The sequence below is a fragment of the Nuphar pumila genome, chromosome 4 (genome assembly GCF_984573655.1).
Source record: "Nuphar pumila chromosome 4, dmNupPumi1.hap1.1, whole genome shotgun sequence".
Taxonomy (NCBI): Eukaryota; Viridiplantae; Streptophyta; class Magnoliopsida; order Nymphaeales; family Nymphaeaceae; genus Nuphar; species Nuphar pumila.
This window is the reverse complement of record NC_143252.1, coordinates 18,200,422-18,224,714: the sequence shown is the minus strand read 5'-3', so window position 1 is coordinate 18,224,714 and position 24,293 is coordinate 18,200,422. Positions and strand designations below refer to the sequence as shown.

The window sequence follows — 24,293 nt, the reverse complement described above, 5'->3', positions numbered from 1 at the left end:
ATATGGATCCACCAGTTGGATCCGAATGGATCCAACTGTGGATCCTCGAATAAATAAAAAAAAAAAAAATTTATTTCTTCTTCTTATTAGTATTATTATTAGTTTTATTATAGATATGGATATAAAGATCACTTTAGGGATCTTAGATCCACATGTTGGATCCATTTGGGTCCAAACACGGATCCAACCTTAAATACTTGGGTTTTTTTTTTACTACTAATTATTTATTTAAATATTATTAGTATAGTTTTAATACCCTATTGTGGGTTAGTTACGCATTCCTTTATGGATCTGGTAATGGATCCAAGGCCCAAATTTAGAAAAGTACCTGTATTTTCCAATAAACTTAAATAATTAGTTGTCAAAATTGAGGTTATTACAGGGGGAGTGTTAAAATGTTCAATATTAATATTCATAATCCTTGGGGTGGTCATACGTAATTTTGTATAATTATGTATACCTATTTGTAATCTTGTTCCACCTAATCACCTATTTAAATAGGTGATTAGGGTTAATGAAAGATACTCTCTCTCTCTCTCTCTCTAAAATACAATCTAGGGTTGACTGAAACCAACATAGCCCATGATATAAGGCAACCCTAGAGAGACTATGAATACAAAGGAGCTTTACCAAATACAAAATTACAACCTATATTTTAACAATCCTCCCATATCATTAGAGGACATCCCCGTTGCTACAACTTTTCTTCCCTCTGCATCTTTTCTTCTAATGCAGGGCACGTATCCTGAGGCTAAAGCTTAGTACGAATACCTTTAGAATAGAAGAACAGACAACAAAAGAAAAATATAAGGGAAAGAAGAAAAAAGAAACCCTTTGGACTGCAAAATTTTAGTTGTTACCTTCTTAGATTCAAATTTCATTGTCTACTTTCATAAGAAACTAGTATAAAAGGAGATCTTATTCAACAAAACTTGCATAATATCAATCAATAAAATTTCCTGAAATGAGTGATATCAGTTCCTGTTTTTATTGTAAGAAATGATTGATACCTGCATCCATATGGACCATAATCCAGTCCGAAGAGACAAAAGGTGCGAGTGAACCACTGGATACACTAGAGTTGCAGATATACCTACAACAGCACTTAACCCACGTACAAGGCCAATTATGAATGCTGGAACACCTTGCCAGTCCAGTGTTGCTGTCATCAATGTACCAAAACTGCAATTAAAGGAACTCAAAGTAACTAAAGCAGAATAATTGTAGCATAATGATCATGAGATCTGAACTAGAATAGCTGTAACAAAATAATCATAAGAACTAGATGAGCCCTCTTACATATATACCACAATTCAGTAGATCAATAATGTGAGGATACACCTTTATCATAAGCTAGTTTGAAAAAAAAACAGAAACCAATAAATAGAAGCAAAAAGCTGGGAAAGGAGATGAGCCGCTCATGGCTTGGCTCTTGAAAAGCCAGTTCAAACTGGTGAAATAGGTTCACCAAGTGGAACATGAAGTGTTCGGCTCATCTTGATTTATATAGGCTCATTAACTAGTAATAGATATATTTTATATATATATATTACATCATAAAGGATAGATGGTTGAAATTATAATGAAACACTAGTGCCAAAACAATGTCACAAAGTGACTACAAAGAAGACACACACACATTAACAAGAAGCCACTAATGGGCAAAATACAATAAGCCACAAAGGGCTAGGTACCAGACACACACAATGTGAGAGAGAGAACTAAAAATATAAAAATCAATATATTGAAATGCTTATACAAGCATTAAGAATGAGAGGGGGCAAAGGCCCTTATTTATACACTTTATGGGACCAAGGGGACTCCCATAGAGTCGTTGGGAAGTCCCCTGTTATATATATACACATATATATTCTGTTATTGTAATAGGGATTACCCATTAGGGGTATTTATGTAAATTACCTCAATGTAATAGGCTGTCCATTAGGCACAACAGTTTTTTTTATTTTTCTGTTTTTAATTTATTTAATACATGCCTTTTAGCCATAGCTAAAGGGCTGTTAGGCTAGTCCCAACAGCTCGTTGGACCAGCCCGTGTGCATTGTATTGTGCCTATTTAAAGGCAGCTTCTCCCTTATAAAGTTAATGCTTTCACTAAGCATTTTGCATAATAAGGATTATTATTTTGTATGTTCTTGGCCCTTGAGTGGCCACATGTGCATTTTTTTAGTGATTGACCCATAAGAGGTCATTGTTCTTATATATTGTTCTTGCCCATAAGAGGGACCTCTTGTATACTTTTTTGTGTTTCATTACATGGTATCAGAACTTTGGTGCTCTATTGTTGTAAGCTACATTGGAAGGCTTCTTGGTGGATAGTGAGGATTGAAGGAGCATTGGTTTATTATCTTGGGAAGCGTGCTACATCAACTTTCTTCCTTTTGTAAATTTTTATATTCTTCTCTCCTTTGTGTATTCATGGAGGATGAACAGGAAGTGATCGTCACTGTAATAACCTCAATTTTTGATATTTTATTCGTTTAAGAATATGGACATTTTTCTAATTTTGGGCCTCGGATCCGTTACCATAATCGGATCCATAAGAGAATCCGTAACTAACCCACCAATGGGGGTGTTAAATTTTGCTTATAATATTAATTATTAATTAAATAAATGATTAATAGTATTTATAAGAAAGAAAAAAAAATATAAATGTTAGTATATAGGGTCGGACCCACAATTGGATCCACGGATCCAACTAAGGACCCAACACTCATGGCCGAAGCTGGGTCCATTATTAAAATGGACCCCGCGTCGCGGGTCGCAGGCTCGGACCCGAGTCCAACTTTTAAAGGAAAGCTTGAAACAGAATCGTGCCGCACGATTCTTGTTTCAAGAATCTGAAAACAAAAAACAGAAAGGGGGGGCAGGGGGGTTACGCAGAGCGTAACGACCCCGCGCCCATCTCGGCAGAGGAGGGGGAGTTTGGGCCGATAAAAGCAGTGGAGGGGAGGGGTTTTCTCTCTCCACTTTGTCCCCCATCTCTCGTCCCTCGTCTCTCTCTCAGTCGGTGCGCGCGCCGGTGGATTTGGAAGTCGCCGACAAGTTTTGGCCACCACAGACCACTGCAAGCACCCTCTGTCACGGCAGCTGCGTGGAGCGACACCAGCAGCTCGACCTTCGCGTTTCCAGCCTCCGATCGCCGGAAAGATCGCCGGAAAAGTCTTCTCGAGGTACGGTGCTTCTTGGATTTTGGTTGAGGAATCGAACAAGGGTTCCATTCCGTGCGATGATTTGAGATGGGTTCCTGGAAAACCCTTCCTGGGGCTATTCTTTCTCTCAAGAATCATGGGGTTTTCAGTTTCTTTTAGATTTGGGGATAATTGACGAAAACCCCAATTCGGTCAAAATTGGGGATTTACAGTTTACTTGCGATTTGAGGGGGGGATTGTATTTAAATTTCTTGTTAATTTGATGATGCTAACTTCTTTAATGATTAATTTCTCGATGTTTAGCATTTTATGTGAGTTCTTTTATGTAAATTGGATGCAGCAAAGATGTTGGTTGCCGACTTATGCATTTACAATATCATTAATTAGGGTTATTATAAGATGAGAATTCATTGGTGAATTGGAAGTTAAAACCATGCTCTAGATCACCCACACGTTTGATGCCCGACGGTTGGCTCATGTAGAATAAATTGATAGGTATAATTGAATGAACTGATGTTCTTAAGGATGGATCCATAGTTAGATATATTTTGTGATGTCATCTCTTGCATATGAAGACCAATCACATGTGTTGTACTCTACATCATTGGTGTTTACAGTTTTTTTTATACAATGTAAGTTTAGGATTTAGTTTATGATCTTTGTTTTTCAACATATTGGATGAAAATCAAATCCTGTTACATATATTCCAGGTTACAGTGATGTCCTGTTAAGTATATAACAGAAATAAAATTCTGTTTTGAAATAGTCTGGGTTTATTTATCAAAGGAAACTATTTAGCTAAGTCTTGGTGAAGGTAGTTGCTTTTGATTCCTGTAATTTGAACTAAGTTCCTATATTACCTTTGTTTCAGATTTAATATGTGAGACTTACTTGTTCCCGTATATGAACTAGCAAAATAATTGATTTCAGTGTTAAGTTCTGTGTTAGTTTTGATTAGTTGTAATGACAGAAACTTATTGGTGTCAAGTTCAAGCACAACATTTGTTGAGTTTAAGTTACTTATTATTTTAGTAAAATAAGTTCTTATTCGAGCTTGCGGTTCAGGTGAACCATGGTGGTGCCATGTAAATACGAGTTATATTCTTATTAGAGAAAATGTGTCGTAATGGAGCAATATATATATATATATATATATATAAGTACATTTTCTTTCCACTTGTACAAGATATGTACATATGCTGTTTTAAAAATTTTTGTCACAGGTTTTCTTAACATATCTACGTAACACTTCCTTCTGGGTAGGCATGTATTGGCACTCATAATGGTTGATTCTTTGTTAATCATACTCATCATGATAGGTTAATGGAAATACTCATGCATGAAAATTATTGTATGATACTGAAATTTGGGTGGAACCCTGCCAAGCCCCGCCGAATGGTGCTGGACTATATTTTTACAAAGGAAAATATGGTAAATGTCATTTCCTTAACTGTCCATGCTTGTGGACAAATGACAGGTCGATTGAATCCTTGTTCATGTATAGTATGGCTAAAATGGAAGCTTAGCTTAGCACTCTAATTTTTCAGAATACTAGCTAATCATGTTAGACCTGGCTCTTTGCATACAGGTGAATGAAAATGCTAATAGGCTTAGACTTGATTATATATGCTTGATTGGATATCGTTGTCTAGTTGTTTTCATGGGCATGAGCAATCATGAAACTAATGCTTTACTGCATGAATCCACATGCATGGGTATTCACATGATATAATGAAATTTAATAATAAAAAAATGACAACGTACAAATATGTGAATCCTTGTGCATGAATCTTTGAAACTGTGCTTGTGAATGTTGTTGTTTTATGTCCATGGTTATATTGGCATATATGGGTGTGCATTTGGAAACACTTGTCGTGGAGATTTATGCTTTCACTTGACTGTTATGACTATGGTACGCATGAGTGTGAGCATGATTCAATTATTAGTAAGTCTTCTTGAACATGTACACTTGATTTATATGTGAAATGGTACATGTACATTCACACACTTAAAAAAACCATGAATTGGTTAAGACCCATATATGATGTAGGTAACACACACATATTGAAAATGCATATGAATGAATTATGACATGCATATGTTTGGGTTTATATTTGCATGAATATATATGTTGTTTGGCATTTTGGCTTAGTGTTATGAATAAAACACTACTTGGTTTTATTATGTGATGCACCGATGGCCTAATTGGACCATCACTGGCCTGGAGAGCCGTGGGTTTGGTTTTCTTTTACATATATTTTTAAAAGCATCACTTAAACCACATAAGATGGTTTGGCACATTACTACATTGTTCTAATGGTTTATACGGGTTGGAGTCCCGAATGGGTCCCTGCAAGGGAGGATGCGGGGTTTTCACTTTACTTTTGCATATGTGTGGCAAACTTAAAGAAATGGACTTAATTAAAAATATAATGAATAAGAACATTGTAATATACATTCTGGGATATCTCATCTGGAGTATGAGAATCTTAGATATTCGGTCTTGAGGAGACTGTGAGGATACAAAAACTCTGTGTGCGTTGTTGCCCCTGAACCCGATATTGAGGTTCTTCTCCTGGCCACGGTTTTAGGGAGAGCCCTCCACTTTACCCGGGAGTGGTGTGTTAGTCACAGCTGTGAGTTTATGGTACCAAGGAAGTGGCACTTGTGGGCGTGGGGTGTCCCTGGTGTCCCCGACATTAGATGTGGAGGTCTAATGTTCCGATGGATGGTGTTGTTTCCTGATATCGGTCGAAGGCTAAGTTGGAACCCAGTTATAAAATACAAATTGTGTGTTAAGCTACCCTGGGAACCTACTTGACCTCGGGGTTTTACCCGTTTGGTGTATCCGCGGGCAACTGTAATTTAAAAGAGGAACTTAAGGATGTGTGCATTTAATAGGGCATGCATATGGAAAGATGGAACTTAAATGAAAGATAACAGAAGAAATCATGCATTGCACATAATCATGCATTTTTCTATTATGAATTAGATCATGCATGTTTGGATCATTCTTGATATCATGACATCATTTGGTGGTAGCATATGCTTTACTTTGTGAAATCATGCGGAAAGGTTTGATTATTTAGTTATTGATATGTGACATTGCTTTACTGTTCTTGACTGGTGAGTATATGCAATTGTTGGTAGTTATAGATATTTGAATGTTGCAAATTTTATATCTGCACTCACTCAAATCACTGCATGAAATCTTATCCATGTTCTTTCTCTCACCTGGTTTCTTTAGAAGTAGTTGTGCTCAGAATTTCGGTTCTGACACCCTACTTTGTTGGTTTTTCACAGGAAATGGTGAACAGTGAAGTTGGACATGCATCTGGGAATGGATGAGTTATACTTGGGCTTGTCAGCTTCAGTAGAGGACTCAGTGGCTCTTTCTTTTGTCTTTTAGTTCTTTTAATTTCTGAAATTGTTACTTTACTTTCAGTTGAAGAAAACCTTGTCTTTGAAATTTTCTTACTCATTAATAAAAGAGTTTTAGTTAGTTGATATGGATGATGATTGCAACTTCGTTTGTGGTGGATGGGCTATCCAATGGAAAGTGGAACTGTGAGGACCCCAGATCTCTGGGAAGGTTTCCGCGACTCTTAGAAAAAAAAAATATTCCGCATTTTTAAAGGGGTATGGATTGGGGTTGTTACAGTCACCATGCCCGTGTGACTAAATGACACCAACTATGTGATGTGGGCATCCATAGTCAAGCACAAAATTTGAGAAAAAGGTCTATGGGCTTGGTGGATAGATCCGACAAAGAACCAAAGCTAGTTCTTTCAAAGAATAAAAACAACAAAAAAGTTGTGCTACAAGGAGATGAGATGAACAAGGTCGTTGCCGATTATGAGAAAAAATGGAAGGAGTGAAAAATGGGCCATTACAAAATCATGGGATGGCCCATTAATAGTATGGACATCAAAAATGTTCTAGCTGAAAAAACTAGTGATGCTTTGAAATATCTCCAAGATATGTATTCTTTAAAGGACATAGCGTATATATGTAATCTTGAAAAGAAAACAAGAACTATAACCAAAGAAGAGATAAGTAGTAGAGAATACTACAATGCTCTCTCTCATTTGGGATGAGTTGGGTCTTTTAGAACCTAAGTGGCATTGTCCACTTGATGTTGATCTCCGAGAAAAACAAATTAAATCAGAGCACTTTTATCATTTTGTAAATGGGCTTATGCCTGAATTTGAAGGGACCAAATTGGCCCTTCTTCATAGAGGAGGAGTTCCCTCCATAGTAGAAACTCTGAAGAGTTAAATATGGAGGAAAATAGGTTGAAAAAAACTTCTTCTACCAAAGACGAAGAATTTGTGCTTGTTATATCAAGACCCGAAAATCACACAAGGACATACAAACCTCCTCATTTTGGAAGAAGCACAAATGAGTACAAGTATGAGGCTAAGAAGATCATTTGTTAATATTGCAATAAACGAGGTCACATCAAGTCATTTTATCCAAAGAGAAGAAGAGAAGAGCAAAGAGATGAAAAAAAGGTGGCTTGCATAGGACCATCTTATGAACAAAATTGTGTAGATGAAAGCTCCAAAAGCATTGGAACAATGTCACTAGCTGAACTAGTGGATGTTCTATAACCTATGTTCAAGAACCAAAGCTCTTCCCTATCCAGTGTGGTCGTATCATCATGCATTGATCCCGGTAAAGTGAAACAATTCTATCCGAATGTCGTATTTATCCAAATGATTCTTATGTGTCTATCGTCGATGGAACATCTTTAAAAATTAAAAGTTTTAGAACTTTGCAAAAACATCAAACCTTTTAAGTATCAAAAGTTAGAAGAGTATCAAAACTAAATTTAAACCTTTTATTCGTCTCTCAAATTTTGAACCATGGTTGCAAAATATCATTTTCATCTAATGATTGTCTTGTACATGATCAACATACCGGGAAATCGATTGGGTGAGGCCATAGAAATAGAGATCTTTACGTTATGGACAATCTTGAGCTATCCAAACCAATTTTTTGTAATTTTGTAGAGAAAAAGGATGTAGAAAATTGGCATAGAAGATTAGGACATCCTAGCATGTAAAAAATGAGTTTAGTTTCGTTCTTGGCAAATTGTAATGAAAAGGATTTATTTTGTGAAGATTGTATTCATGGTAAAATGAAATCCTTGCCTTTTGGCCCTCGCAATTTTGTGTCCAAAGAATCATTTGAGTTAATACATTTGGATGTATGGGGACCAACTTCGGTTGTGTCCAAAGGAGGAGTATCATATTATGTTATCTTTATGGATGATTATAGTAGACATACATAGATATATTTTGTTAAACACAAATCCGAAGTGTTTGAATGTTTTCAAAATTTTCATCACTATGATAAAACTCAATTTAAGGCTAATATCAAAACTTTTAGATTTGATTCCAGAGGAGAGTTTTTATCAAAGGAATTCAAAAGCTATCTTAATCTTCATGGGATTATTCATCAAAAATCTTTTCCCTATACGTCTAAATATTCCAAAATCTATACAAGCATACATTGAAGGATTTCATGCATCATTAGTCTCATAATGGTACTGTTTTCTACAGATAAATATCTATATAGATATAGATACATATGTTGATTTGGATCCACATAAATGTACGGTTTTGAGTCACATTTATGTGTTATTTTTACGCACATTTATATGCAGTTTGAGGCCACATGAAGGTGAGGTTTTTACGCACATTCAGGTGCTGCTTTGAAACACATAACTATGTTGTTTTGAAATTACATAAATATGCTGAGTTGGAACCACACGTCTAGGCTGTTTTGAATCACATAACTATGAGTACATAACTATGATGAGTTAGAACCACAAATTCAAGCTGTCTTGGGACACATAATCACGTTGTTGTCGAGCCAGATATCCACGCTGTTTTACTCACATATGTTGTCTGTTTGGAGCTACACAATTGTGTTGTTTCATAGCTGCACACATGTGCAGTTTTGGCTATGAGAATGAGTGGTTTAAGTACATACATATATGAGCAGTTTCAAGCAAGTGTAAGTGTCATAGAAGGTTTACGTCAATGCAAGCTGAAGAATATGTCTGGCCACACACACACACACACACACATATATATATACCTATGACTTTTACAAGACCTGTGTCTAAGCGTTTTTCTTTGTCTTAAAAAAATCTTGACATTTAGCATGTTATATTTGGATCAAATATGTGTGGGTCATGACATGTACGGGCATTGTAAAATATAATGTCATGTGTACACCAGGTTGCTCAAGTCTGGGCACGAGGTCGAAATAGACTCGTGGGGTGTTGAAGGAGCACCCAAATTAAGAAACTAAGATTCATGCACCACATAATCACAATTGAAGAGCCCGACTGGTTTAGAGGTACCGGGGCACACCAAATGGGTTTATTTATTAAGGAAACAATATCTTATCCACTATTGTGAGTGGGTTGGTAGGAGAACCATGCCAAATAAGGCAATATGGTAAGTTACCCAGTGTGGGTACCTGGGCTATTAAGAAATGGGTGCAATATCAATTGCGCATATGTGAGGTAAGTTAATAAAGCCTCGAAGAAAGGGAAAATATACATACATATATATAAATATATATATATATATATATCATAATAATAACAAATAACCCATTCAGTCTTGGGCTTACCTAAGAGAGGGTAAGTGGTACAAAACTTTGGAGACATTCTGATTATGCTTCGAATGGAAATGGCTCAGATGGTCCTTAGTCCTCAGAGTTAGGGGACCAGACTACCAATTTTATCCTAGGTGGTAGATCCGTATTCTTCTGCAAAAGTTTAGAATGCATCATGTTTGGGGTTCTCTCTCGGTCTTTGTGCCATCCCTTTGGATTTCAGTTTCAGTTAGATTACTCGGGTTATTAAAATACTTGGAATAGTGAACCCCCGAGTAGTCTCTTTTGTTACAATTACAGTAGCTCTGCGTGTACCTGCAGGAAAATAACAAGAGAAACAATTACTAAGTTTGAGTAGAATAATTTTTATATATGATCGAGTTAATTTACGCTCTGCTAACGTGATTGCTATTTATCAAGCTCATGTTTAGATGATTTTGAATAGATGTTTCTTGTGGTGAGTTTCTCGAATTGGTTTATATTAAGATGTAGAAATGTATTAAATATGACTGATGTATGAATGTATGTTGGTGCGTACTTATTACTAAGTACACACCTATTCCTTCGGTGTTCCTACAGCTCAGGTTGGTTATAGTCTGACCCTACTATTTAAACATTTCAAGTGAGGAATAGATGGCACAGAGTTGTTGCAAGATGCTGTCAAGGCCTTGATGCATGAATTTTTTAGATTCCCGAGACAACTTTTAGATAGTTTAATTATTTACATTTAAACTCGTGTAATGAACTTATAAATTTTATTGACTTTATGAAATGTGTGGAATGATATCTATGGTATGAATGCCTCTGACGTACCTGAGACATTTGTCCCAAAACAAACCTATTATTTCTGCTGTCAAAAAAATGTTACAATTTTGGGTTAAAGTTTCGGGGCGTTACAAATGCGATGACAATGCGAGTGCAACACCTAGTGAGATGGGATACGAGTCCCCAACATTTTTTCGGGTACATTTAGGTCATAAGTATCCAGAAGTGGACTTGCTTAACATTGACTGGGTCTAGTTTTGCCCATTTTTAAATAAAAAATTAAAGAAATTAGAAATATATACCTATAAGCTAGGGGTTAGGGCACGAATAAGACCCCCCTCCCCAATTGCTCTCTCTCTCTCTCTCTCTCTCTCTCTCTCTCTCTCTCTCTCTCTCTCTCTGTGAGGCATCACCATGGCCCAGGTCTGACTTGATTCAGGGTTGGGACAAAGCAAACCCATGTCTGAATCATGTGGGTCAAAAAAGATCCAAGTTTCAGTCAAATTAGGCTTGGATTGACCAAGGTCTAGATCGAACATGGGTCAAAGCAGACACAATGTTTGACCATATCAATCATACATACATATATGTGTGTCTTTGCACACCCCCACCCATGTTTTCTGAAATTGTTGTCCTGCACCTGCACCCCCAACTATGTGACATAGCCCTCAAGGTAATGACATTTTTCCTACAAAAGAATACAGACAACATTTAGATACATATTACCACATATGCTTCCAACTAGCCACATTGCTCGCAAGCAGAAGTATTATTTGCTTGAGCACAGGTAACCAAGATTAAAAACTGGGCCCTGAGCTCAGCTCACAAACACACTTTTCTGACATGAACAGGCTCGGTAGCAACGATGTCCGAGCTGCTCATGAGCTTCGCAGACCTATCACTAAGCTTCAACAGCTAAAGATCATGAATAACTTTCGAAACTGACAAACAGGAAGGCAATTTAGAATTGAAAAATAGCATTATACTCTGTCAACAAAATATTATTTGAAAGACCTGAGCAAGATAAGATTGTAATAAAATAAAAAGAGCACTCAAACCTCACACAAGTGGTACAAAACACACTCAAAACATGTTCACTCACATAAGCCAACAAAAACACACTTAAAAATATATATTATTGAAAGAGGAATGCACAAAGAATTCATTAGGAAAAAATATAGCATTTAATGGGACAAGAGGTCCCTATTTATATACAAAGAGAGCCAAGAGGACCTATATAATTGTTGGGAAAGGTCCCAACCAAGGTTGTAAGTATCGTATCGTTACCCGTATAGGTCGGGCCCAAAGTAATACCGTATCGTATAGTATCTTTAACGTATCATAAATTTTTAATGAAAAAATTCCAAAAATTGTAAACAAAATCTAGAAAAATCAGAACAAATTAGCAAAAATTCTAAAAAAAAATCATATCACATAAAACAATAAAGAATTGCACAAAATATAACCATAAAATCACATATGAAGGCAACTACATAATTTAAGTTAAAAACAAACCATGCAACCAATAACTGACAATGTAAATAAAAGGCAACTACATAATTTAAATTTTAAACATAACTAAAGCCTTAACTAATAATATTAAATTCACATCCAAGTCATACTAAAATGTCATAAGTCACAACTAAACTACTAAGAGTTCATGATAACTAAAAACATTACATTTATCCAACTTCTTACATGTCAATCTTCATCTCTAAAGTTCTAAACTATAAAGATCCTAAAACTAAACTATCTTCTAGAGCCTATTTGCCAAACATTAAGACAATATTTCCTCAGTGTTGCATCCAACTGCCACACGATGATCTTTTTATCTTCGGCCATTTTTTTGGCAATTAGGACATCATCATCATCCTCAGAATCTGGAACAATGGTTGAAAGTTCTTTGCATTTTTGCAATTTTATTCTTCTTTCAATTACTTCTAGTTCAGCAACAACATCAACCCGAAAAGTGGCAAGAATAGATGAAGAATCACATGGACGTACTTTTTTACGAAGAACTACAATATGTTGCTTAAATTTATGCAGCCCACCTCTAATAATAGTACCACAAAACAAACATCTCAAATTCAATGGTGACCCTAGTCGTGGTACATCATCAATGCTTCTACAGTATTGCCATGTAGGATCATTTCTATGACATGAACGTGAAGACGATATTGAAGGATCTAAAATAAAACTTAACCAATTAAAAAACTCAATAAGAAGCAAAGAATAAGAAACACTAGACTCACCTTTCTCCAAAAAAACTCAATAAGAAAAACACTCAATAAGAAGCAAATAATAGGGATTTTGTACTTTAACCCACTTTCTTGAGTGAAAAATGGTGGAAATGCACTTGATAAAATCGCAAAAGCACTCTCCCTTGCGCATGAATTGACCTCCAAATCGATCTCACAAAACCTAGGGTATGTGGGTTCCCTTCTAACAAACTCTAGACATATGGAGAACTCAGCCCTCAAGAAGCCTTTTAAAACCAAAATGAAAAAAACAACTTTCGTTTTTTTTAAGTGCGCCGATATTGTATCGTACGATATACCTTATACGAGTACGGTACACACTCGTATCGCGATACGAGTGTGTATCGTATCGCAAAATCCAAAAGTAATGATATGTATCGTACGATATGGTATAATATGTAAAACCATGGTCCCAATAGCTAGAAACATAGTTGTTAGTGATTCTCAACAGCTATATTTACTAAAAGACAAAACTGAATATAGATGTTGGAGATTCCCAACAACTATATTGACTAAACGACAAAAAAGATCTGTTTTGCCCCCTAAAGGGCAAAGCCTATTATATGTAAATAATTAGCATTATACCCCTAATGGGTAGAGCCTATTACATGTACATAATTACCTATAGGACAAGTCCTATTACATGGTGAAATTACCAAAATACCCCTAGTGGGTATTTTCTATTATAAGATAAAAAAATATTATACAGACATATATGTGAATACACATATATAATACCTCATATTTTTGGCATTCTTGATGCTCAAATCTGATTTTTTGCATCCCTGGACATGTCTACAAATTTCTGCATGCATACCACATATTTTTGGCATTCTTCATGCACAAATCTGTTTTTTTTTGCATCCCTGGGCATGTCTGCAATTTTCTGCATGCATACAAGATGTATTTTCATCGTTCTTGATGCTCAAATCTGATTTTCTGCATCCATGAACATGTCTGCAGTTTTCGGCTTGCATACAACATGTATTTTCATCGTTCTTGATGCTCAAATCTGATTTTTTGCATCCCTGAACATGTCATGCACAAATCTGATTTTTTTTGCATCCCTGGGCATGTCTGCAATTTTCTGCATGCATACAAGATGTATTTTCATCGTTCTTGATGCTCAAATCTGTTTTTCTGCATCCATGAATATGTCTGCAGTTTTCGGCTTGCATACAACATGTATTTTCATCGTTCTTGATGCTCAAATCTGATTTTTTGCATCCCTGAACATGTCTGCAATTTTCTGCATGCACTGAATATGTATTTTCTGTATTCTTGATGCTTTTTCTTGATTTTCAGCATGCCTGTGATTTTCTGCATGTGTTCCAGAATTCATGATAGATTTCAGTAGTATAAAAGATATATGCATAAGTTGTTTGCACATGTTGTCCATGCATGTGCTGTTTGCACATGCTGTCCAGGCATGTGCTGTTTGCATATGTTGTTCACGCCTCTATTGTTTGCATATGATGTATGCATATGTTGTGCATGCATATGTTGTTTGCACATGTTGTCCACGCATGTGCTGTTTGCATATGTTGTTTGCATATGCTGACTACATCATGCTGTTTATGTTATGTTGTTTACATATGCTGTCTACGTTATACTGTTTGCATTATCCTGCCTACGTTATGCTATTTGCATTATGTTGTCTGCATTGTGCTGTTTGCATTCTTGAGCAGCAGCACAGAACATAACAACACATGTGTTGACTGAGTTCTTGAGCAAATTCGCAGTACAGAACATATAAATAAATATGTTATCCGCATTCTTGAGTTGTTCGTAGCAAGGATATATATATATATATGTGTGTGTGTGTGTGTTGTCTATGTTCTTAAATAGTTTCGCAGCAGTGATTTATGTATATATATATATATGCTATTCGCAAATCTTGAAATTTGTATTTGCAACATAGAAACATGTATATCAGTCTGCGTGTTCGATTATGTTCGCAACACTGATGTACATGTATATTAGTCTGCAATTTGAGTTATTTTTGCAGCATAAATACATGTATATTCAGGCTGATGTAGATGTATTATGTCATGAACATGCAATGCTATCTTATTGTGGTAATATTTGAATCATTGATGAGTCGTTGAAGGTCGTGAGCATGTGTTGCTTACGAAATATTAAATTGTGATTTTTGCATTGCAAAATGATTTTGTCAAAAAATAGTTTTTCTAAATTAATTACAATGTTGACTTTGATAGAGCAAGAGCCTGAATTTGTTATTGCATGTTGATTTGCATAATTATTCTTGCATAAAGAACTCTTAATTAATTAAGATGGTAAAAGAGACCAAACAATGTAATAATTTTCTTTCCTGGTATCCCTCTAAAATGGTGGGAACCTTAGATCGCGATCATGGGGGACCGTGAGGATACTAAACATCGTGTGCATTTGTTGTCCCCAAGAACCCGATGTGTGTTTCGTGTTCCGGCCACGGTTATAGGGAACTTTCAACCATTTTATCTGGGGGTGGTGTTGTTAACTCAGCTATAGTTATTGGTATACTAAGAAAGTGGCATCAATGGATGTGGATTTCCTTGTTGTCCCAGCATTAGGTGATGATTTCTAATGTTCTGAATGATGATGATGATTTCTGATATCGATCAGAAAACAAGTGTAGAACCCAAGAATTAAAATAAATTTGTTTGTTAAGCTATGACAGAAAACTGCCTTGAACCTCGAGAACTTTGCTTGTTTTGAGTATTCACGAGTTTATAAGAAAGTGAAAATTAAATTTGTGTGCATTAAATAGGAATATGCATGCAAAAGCAATTTTAATAATTTAACTTAAAAAGTTATTCATGCATGTTGCATTGATTCATGCATCCCTAAGTGTTTAGCATTGATTTCATGTATCCCTAAATGTTTAATTTAGCATGAAAGTATTGATTGTTTGCTTAAACTGCTTAAATTGTAATTTGTTCTGAATATGTGTTGTTTGTAGAACCCTCTTAAACTTGTGTTTTATTTGATCTATGTTAAATTCCTTAATGTTGGATTTTAAGAGGGTCTCGCACGAGAACTTCGGTTCTTACCCGGTTTTAAAAATCTTTTTCAAATACTGAGGCTCTGGGATGAAGGGACTGGTTGGCTGGAGGACTCGAGAATTATGATCTGGTGGCCTGGGTTTTGACGTACAGGGGATTGGCGAGACTTGATTTTGGAATTATTTAGAGCTTATTGACATTATTTGAATTAGTAAATGAAATTGTAGTTTATGGTTTAAATTTATTCTATATCTGAAATGGTTGATGGGTTGTGAATATTAAATTTGTAATGTACCCTTGGTCCTTGGGAGGATTTCTGTAACTGTTTAAAAAAAACAAAATTCTATATTTTTTTTTAGGGTCAGTTTGGGATCGTTACATACTCATTCGAGCCTCTTCCAAAATGTGGAGGCTTATAGGTTATTGTTTGATTTGCAGGTCTTGACATAGCAAGAACTGAATCTTCTGTGAAAGCTGCAGCGTCCCTCAACCTATGTGTCTTGTTACACAAAGAAGAAAAAGAGAAAAGAAATAGGAGATGAACTAGAGGTCGTGCCCTAACTGGGACGTCCCTCTTGTATGTATATCATGTTGAGATTACATGGTGAAAACACAAGAATACCCTTTAGGTTTGAAACATATTACAAGAATACAACAAGTAAAAATACCAAAAATACCCTTCAGACATGATTTCTAATATCTTCACCCTTGGATGAACTGGGTTTCTTCAACCTATTTTCTTCCATAGTCAATTCTTCTGGAGTTTCAACTATTAAAGAGACTCCTCTATGAAGAAGGGGGGACTTTGTTCCCTTAAATTCAAGTCTAAGTCCATTAAAAATTTGATAAAAATGCTCTGTTTTGATTAGTTTTTCATGGAGCTCAATGTTCATAGGACAATGTCGTTTAGTCTCTAAGAGAGTCAACTCATCCCAAATGAGAGATAGAGCATTATAATATTCTTGTATGCTCATGGTGACATACATGAGCAATATCTCTTAAGGAATACATATCTTGAAGATATTTTCAAGTATCACTAGAAAAATTAAACTTTTTCAAACTAAAACACTTTTTTATATCAACACTATTAATGAGCCATCCTATAATCTTGTAATGACTCGTTTTTTCATTTCTTCTACCTCTTCTCATAATCGGCAACGGTTTTGGTCATGTCATCTCCTTTATGCACCACTTCTTTTCCGTTGTTATACTTTGTAAGCACAAGTTTTGGCTCTTCGGTGCCATCCACCAAACCCTATACCCTTGCTCCAAATTTGATGTTTGATAATTGATGCATACATAACATAATTGGAATCAATGAGTCTCACGGGAATGGAGTCAACCGTCTCTCGTTCCTCTTCCATAGTAATAACTAAGATGAAGAGAGAAAGAGAGAAAAGATAGGGGAAGTGAAGTTTTAATGGACACCACAAGCTCACGATGACACGATCCACAAACTCACATCCAAACGAACATGTCCTCAAGAATCAAAGCTTCAAAGCTTTGATACAATGTAATGAAGTAAAAAGAGCTCTAAAACCTCACACAAGTACAAAACACACTCAAAATGTGTTCACTCACATAAGTCACTAAGGGCCAACAAAAACACACTTAATATATATATATATATATATATATATATATATATATATATATATATATATATATATATATTATTGAGGGAGGAACGCACAAAAAATGCATTAGGAAAAAACATAACATTTAATAGGACAAAAGGTCCCTATTTATATACAAACAAGAGGGCCAAGAAGACCTATATAACTGTTGGAAAACGGGATAACAGCTAGAAATATGGTTGTTGAAGATTCCCAACAGCTATATTGACTAAAAGACAAAACTGAATATAGCTGTTAGAGATCCCCAACAACTATATTGACTAAAAGACAAAAAAATGTCAGTTCTGCTCATAAAGGGCAAAGCCTATTACATGTACAAAATTACCATTCTGCCCCTAATAGGAAAAGGCCTATCACATGTACATAATTACCTACATGACAGACCCTATTACATGATAAAAATACCCCTAGTGGGTATTTCCTATTACAAGATAGAAAAAAAAATATTATATATATATGAACATAAAAATATGTGCATATTACTATATATATACATGTTACATATATATCAACATATTTTAACAAAGATGACTACGTATCTAGAAAGCAGATTTCAAAACATTCTTAAGGAAGCAGTTAAAATGCTATCTGATTGCCACACATTGTTTCCATTACAGAACTCAGGAAGCAAAATCAATTAGGGGATATGCTACAGAAAGTCAAAGCACCTGAGGACAGTGAAATAAAGCAATGATAAAGAAACCCCAGGAAGTACGACAACTTGTCTAATGTATACAACCCATGCATCAATAGCAGGAGCCTTCAAAATTCTTCTAAAAAGTTTTTCATGCCAGTTTTCCACCACAAATTCTCCTGCTGATGAGGTACTCTCTTTTTGTGTTGATGATGCTCCTGCCTCCTCAACACAAGCTGATTTCACCAATGAACTATCTGAACAAGATGTTTGAATCCTTACTTCATTGCGTTCATTTAGAGCAGGAATGCCCTCATATACACTTATGAGGAGCCAATATTCCACAAAAACTGATATAACATTCCAGAATAACAAAACCAGTGATGAAGCTCCAAGTGACACAAAGGTAATTACAAATCCAGTAACAACAGGGGCGAGTAGTTTACAACTTAAATCAATTCGCCGGATAACAGAATTTAACTCCACCAAAACATCAGGAGACTGATTATTTGATATCTCAACTATCCTGTAATTTCAACTAAAGTAGAATTATTATAGAATCAATAATAACAAAGCATGAAATTAAAGAAACATGGAATAATTGTATGATAGAATCCAAATTTGACTCAAAGGACTGTCCTACCACTTGTTGCCAAACAGTCCCCAAGATTCATCCTCCTTAGGTTCAAACAGATGCTACGTTTGTTCTTAGGAAGCATCCTGTGTCGGCAGGACATGACACTTCACAGTCAAACATGTGTTGAACATGGTGAACATTGTGTCCTTGTCTATTTCTTTTTGTGATACTGATTGTTCTATGTACTTGTGTACATTTTCTTTTAAAAACTTATTGATTGTATTGCATTTCAATTTTCAACCTAGATTCATTGTAAGTATGTTTTAGAATTGTTCAAGAATTTTTAGTTAAGATGATAATCATGATATTCATGTATTATTACTTTAGATTATAATATATATATAGAGAGAGAGAGATCAGAGTTGTCAGTCGGGGAAGCGGGAGCGGAAAGCGGAAATGGGAAGTGAGGCACTTGCAAAATTTTAGGAAGCGAGAAGTGCGAGACTGTACACGCAGTTTTGAATAACTTTAAGTGTACAATTTTGAAAAAGCATAGTGCATGGTGAACTGTACATGCCAATCAAGAAAAAATATGCAAACCTAATATCCTAATGTTAGTACTGTAAACCCCATGATTTCAAAAAAAAAAAATCGGACCCGGACCCGCTAGGGTTAACAAAAAAAAACGCAGGGGGGCGAGGGTTTCGTTTAAACCCTTCTCCCCTCCCCCCCGCAACGCATGCCCCCCTTCCCCTCTCGTCGAGCAGGGAACCCCTTCAAGGGTTTCCCATTTTGCACCCTCACCTCGCAGCCTTCTCCTCCTTCTCCCTCTCTCGCTCCCTGCGTACAACAACGCCAACGACGTCGGCCCCCTTCTCAGGTACTCCCCTCTCTCTGTTTTTTCTTCTTCTCTATGTCTTCTTCTTCCTCACCTTTGTCTTCTTCTTCTGGTTGCCCAAGAGCCGGCAGGAGGCCGACGGCTCCCTGTCGTGCCCTCCCCCTCTCTCTTTGCGTTCATCGGCAGGAGGCTGATGGTCCCTGTCACGCCCTCCCCCTCTCTCTCTCTACGTTCGCCGGAAGGCCGGCAGGAGGCCGGCAACCCCCTGCCTTGCCTTCCCCTTCTCCCTCTGTTTGCTGGAAGGTTGGCAGGAGGCCGGTGGCCCCTGTCGTGCCTTCCCTCCCTCTTTGTCGCCTGTCTTGGAGGATCGGCAGGGGCTCATGCCCCTGCTCCTCGATTTTCGGCAAGTAGGGTGAGTCCTTGCCTCCGTTCGGTCGACAGGGGCAGTGTCCCTGTCACTTGGGTTTTAGCAGGCAAAAGCTTTGTCCCTGCCGACTGTCGTTTCTCTGGCAGAGGCGCGGCCCCTGTCGACAGTCTTTTGCGGCAGAGGCAACTGCCTTTTCCGGCAGGGGCCGAATGTCGTTATTTTTCGGCAGGGGCTTTGCTCCTGCCGACTGCCTTTTTTCAGCTAGGGTTGCGTCCCTACCCCCTTTTTCGCTTTCGATCAGGCGGGCAAGGGTTGCGCCCCTGCCCCTTTTTGTTCTTTATTATGGCCATAGCTTTCTAAGTATTCACCCTTTTACAGTTCGCACGACGGATCCCATAGAATAATTGATATGTCATGCATGTGTTCATATAGATAAATATGACTTGTGATTGCTTGTCTTTATTTTCCTGAAGTTTACATGTTCTCTTGTACTTTACATGCATAGGCTTGCTCTATAGTAAATTCTTGTTACTACTTTCATGTACTTGCTTTCTGTTGACGTCGCACCGTATATACTTAGTTTTGCTAGTACATGTTTGTTCTTTTACCACCCTCAGGCAAACCTCGCAGGGTGTGCGGGTGCGCGTACAACATTTTGCACCTTTAAAAAGAGGTGCGAAATTGCGTACATACACTGTAGTGTCGAGAAGAAGGCCTTCTTGGTGCAAGGCTCAACTTCTAGAGTACGAAAGCCTACTTTTAAAGCTAGAGTTCTCTATATGAGTTGCTAGATGCAATTATCTGCACCACGAGTCGGTTACTCGGGAGAGATACTCGGATCTACGACGATCCTGAGACTTGTGTTCTTGTTTCGTAGAAACTAAGCTTGCTAATTGAAATCACTTATACTATATCCTACGGAACACAGTGTTGGGTTATCCTTCGAGAAACCCATAATCTACCATCATAGCCGCACCTTTAGACAGGTATGATATGTACGCTATGATGAGTAGTATGAGAGGTCGTTGATCACCTCAAACTGTGCAATGAGCACTCTGTTGAAATAAATAAAGATAATGATGTTCGCCTCTATAGGCTAAACGCTCAAAGAGCAATGCATGTCAAGTTGGAACCAAATGAATTGCAATATATTAAAATGTTATCCTCTCATCGTAGTCGTACCTTTAGATAGGTACGACTGTACTTTTAGACAAGTACGTCATGTTGTTGTTACGATGTTTGGATGATGAGGTTGTGGCAACCTCGAAGCGTGCATATAGCGCAATGCTGAGATCACATAAATGGTGACAACTCGCCTTCACAAACAAGATACTCGAGTGGGTCTAGTAGACCAGAGCATGTAGAATGGGGCGATGGTTAAGAAACCCCTGTCATGCTCATTCAACTCTCACGGTTCATCAAGGGAGATGATGGATGGTACAAAAACTCTAATCAACAGGTTGTTAACAACCACCCCACGGACAAAAGACTCGGCTTCCCCAGTCATCGAAGTTAGGGAAAAATGGACTACCATAAATTATCCTAGGTGGTAGCTCTCAGGTACTTTTGCAGAAGTTGGATGCATCCATGGGCCACGAATGTCTTTAGGGATTTACTTTCTTTGTCACTGACCGTCCCCTTAGGAGCGAACTCAGTCAGTCATCCAGGTTAATGGAAAACACTTGACATAATAAACCCCCGGATCAGTCTCGGTTGTTTCTACGTTTCGCGTATGTGCGTACCCACAGGCCAGTTAATATCAAAACTTAAAGAATATCCTATTCACAATAGTTGTAGATTAATGAGACTCATACTGCTTACGATTTTGCTTATATAGTGTGATGAATATCTCTTTTAGTACAATAGTTCTTTGCATATGTTGATCATGCTAGAATAGATTTACTTTCTTGTATTTTAATTACATATTGTAATTATTGTTTTTAATAAAATAAATTGATTATCTTATGAATGCTCTACTTTATTTATTCTTCATTATTTATTTGTGTACCTACCAGTTTGTTATGAAACTAACACATTTCATGGGCAGGTGACGAGTAGGACCTTCCAGGCGGTCGATGGCGCGATGCAACTTGGCTCGAGATTTCTTTCTTTCTACTGGCGTCTTGGCTGTGTTTTGGGTTTTCTTTAGATTTTTTATTGTGAGAAGAATGATTATTTTTGTAATAAACTGCAAAATCTATTAATAATCTATGGTTATGTTCCTCACTTTCTTTGAGTAACTGTTTTATGGATGATGATGATTTTAAAGCTAACGTGTCCAAAATTTGTCAACTTGTGCTCCTTTCTAAATTGCTTCCGTTGACGATTTTTAAAAGTAAAAATCCTAAACTTTGAAAGGTTTTCATCAATGTTTTTCGAAATCACAAGTTAAAATTTTGGGGTATTACATAGTAACTAGCAAGAAGATAGGAATCATTACCATTCTCTTTCAATCAAAATTGTACCAGAAAGACTTGAAAGAACACCTACTGCGCCCGAAATGTTAACTAAGATAATAAGTCCAATGGAGATGGCAAATTGAGCAGATATTAAACTATGGTATGTAAGTAGGATGAACACTGCACCACCAGCCATAATGAACGACAAATTCTGGGTCAATAGCCAAATTCGGAGAACCTGCAGCACATAAGATTGCTTTTGGATTATTTATGAAGAATCAAAATAATAAATTGCTTTTGGATTGTTTATGAAGGATCAAAATGATAAACCTTCATTATTCTACAAGGAGAGAGGACTTGTCAGAAATACATGCTATGTAGTGCTAAACAACATCTAATTTCACAGAAATAAAATCTTAACAAGAGTATGGAAAAAGTAACCTGTATGTATGACGTTTTGCCCACCCAGTTTCCAATGATGGGACCAAATAGAGTGATGGAACCAGATTCTACCACACCATACAAAGCTGTGAAGAGTAAAGAATCGGGCCAAACATTAATCATGTATATGCCAACAGAGAATTCCCACATTCTGCAAAACGAGAACAGATGGAAGAGTTTCTTCATTGAGACGGTTTAGGCATAATCATTGTTCTCCAATTGCGTATTAACATACAATGTAACAAATCTCAAGTTTCGGATATCATGTAGCATCCGATAAAAAGGTGGAAAAGAAATGAGGGTGAAAAAACAGAGATTCATTACAATTACAAATCCGTAAACAGCTTGTTAATGTTAGTACAGGACACTGAAATGACTACAGGATTCTGTTATTATAGACTTTCAGGGATCCTCATATGTTGCAGATGAGGCAAGCAATCATGTTACCAGGCATTCCTGCATTCTGTTTGTTATGGCTCTTAAACACTTGCTGCAGTCAAATTCAAAGAGTCGGTGTTGGAAAAAAGCAGCTAAAATTGGCTACAAAAGGTCGTTCAAGGTTCTATGCCCTCTTAATTGGGTGGTTTTCCTATCTAGCTGCATTGTGGGCAACTGCAGAGATGCAACACGACCCCACTTTCGTTTTAGAGGCAGATGGTATCTGGGAGAAAATGGCCTCACTGGTGCCTTAAAAATCAGTAACCATACGAGGAACAAGGATTGAAGATCCATGGGTCTGGATGAGCAGCAACAGGATAAACCATGCTAAAGATCAGCGAGAAAAGTAGACCAGCTGGTCAAATAGCAAATCAAGTGGCAGAAGTTCAGGATGCTGTTATCCGTTCCATAGAACAGATCCAAACATGAATTCCAACATGGTCCAATAAGAAAAGCATGGGTGTTGGGGAAGGCTTGTAAGACTTGCTTCCCATGAAAATTTGTAAAGCTCTTGCAAGATCAAGATGAAAAAAAAAACAGAGAGAGCGAGAGCGAGAGAGATGCTGAAGAACTTACCTAGCTCCCCACCTAGCAAGGAAGTGCCCAAAATACAATTTCCTCAGAAGAGAATGTGGGGGAGGTTGAACCGTCGTTTCGATCTCATCCGTCGAGAGAAGAGGCTGGTCTAGTCCCTCCATCTTCTTGCTCTTCAGAAACTAATCAGCCAACGCCAGTTCTTCACAAGCTTGTATGGTGGCGGTGGTGGTGATGATACTAACAATGATTGGTGATGTTCCTGTAAGCCTACCGGATCCCCAAAAGTCAAAGATCATAACTGCAAACCTGTGCGTATGCCGACGCACCAAAAGTCGTTTTCTCCAGTTTGGTGCTCTGGCAGTGATTGTCACCCCCCACCCCCACGCATGGTATGTATAGAGTAACACACTCTGGGACAGCCGCCGTGTTTTATGCATGTACTAGCAATGTATAAGGTGCTGACTGAAACTCTGCTGGCACTCGTAGCCTTTAAAAGTAGCCCAAAAGGAAGTGAAAGGACCTATCGCTCCGTAGCTACCTGCGGCAACATGTAAAGTTCTGTCCAACGTTTCTCCAAAGGCCTTATTCTAT

General features: G+C 37.2%; 1 protein-coding gene across 1 annotated transcript in view; it reads right to left on the bottom strand.

Moving 5' to 3' along the window:
* IREG2 (iron regulated 2) overlaps nt 1-24,083 on the bottom strand; it is a 107,900-nt gene extending 83,817 nt beyond the window's left edge. The window contains exons 1-5 of the mRNA XM_090002625.1: nt 23,742-24,083; nt 22,728-22,878; nt 22,328-22,524; nt 18,140-18,631; nt 1,011-1,182 (exon numbers count right to left, since the gene is read on the bottom strand). Coding sequence (XP_089858751.1) covers nt 1,011-1,182; nt 18,140-18,631; nt 22,328-22,524; nt 22,728-22,878; nt 23,742-23,863 — 1,134 coding nt within the window. The 5' untranslated portion in view covers nt 23,864-24,083. The remainder of the gene's footprint in view (nt 1-1,010; nt 1,183-18,139; nt 18,632-22,327; nt 22,525-22,727; nt 22,879-23,741) is intronic.
* Nucleotides 24,084-24,293: the final 210 nt, after the last annotated feature.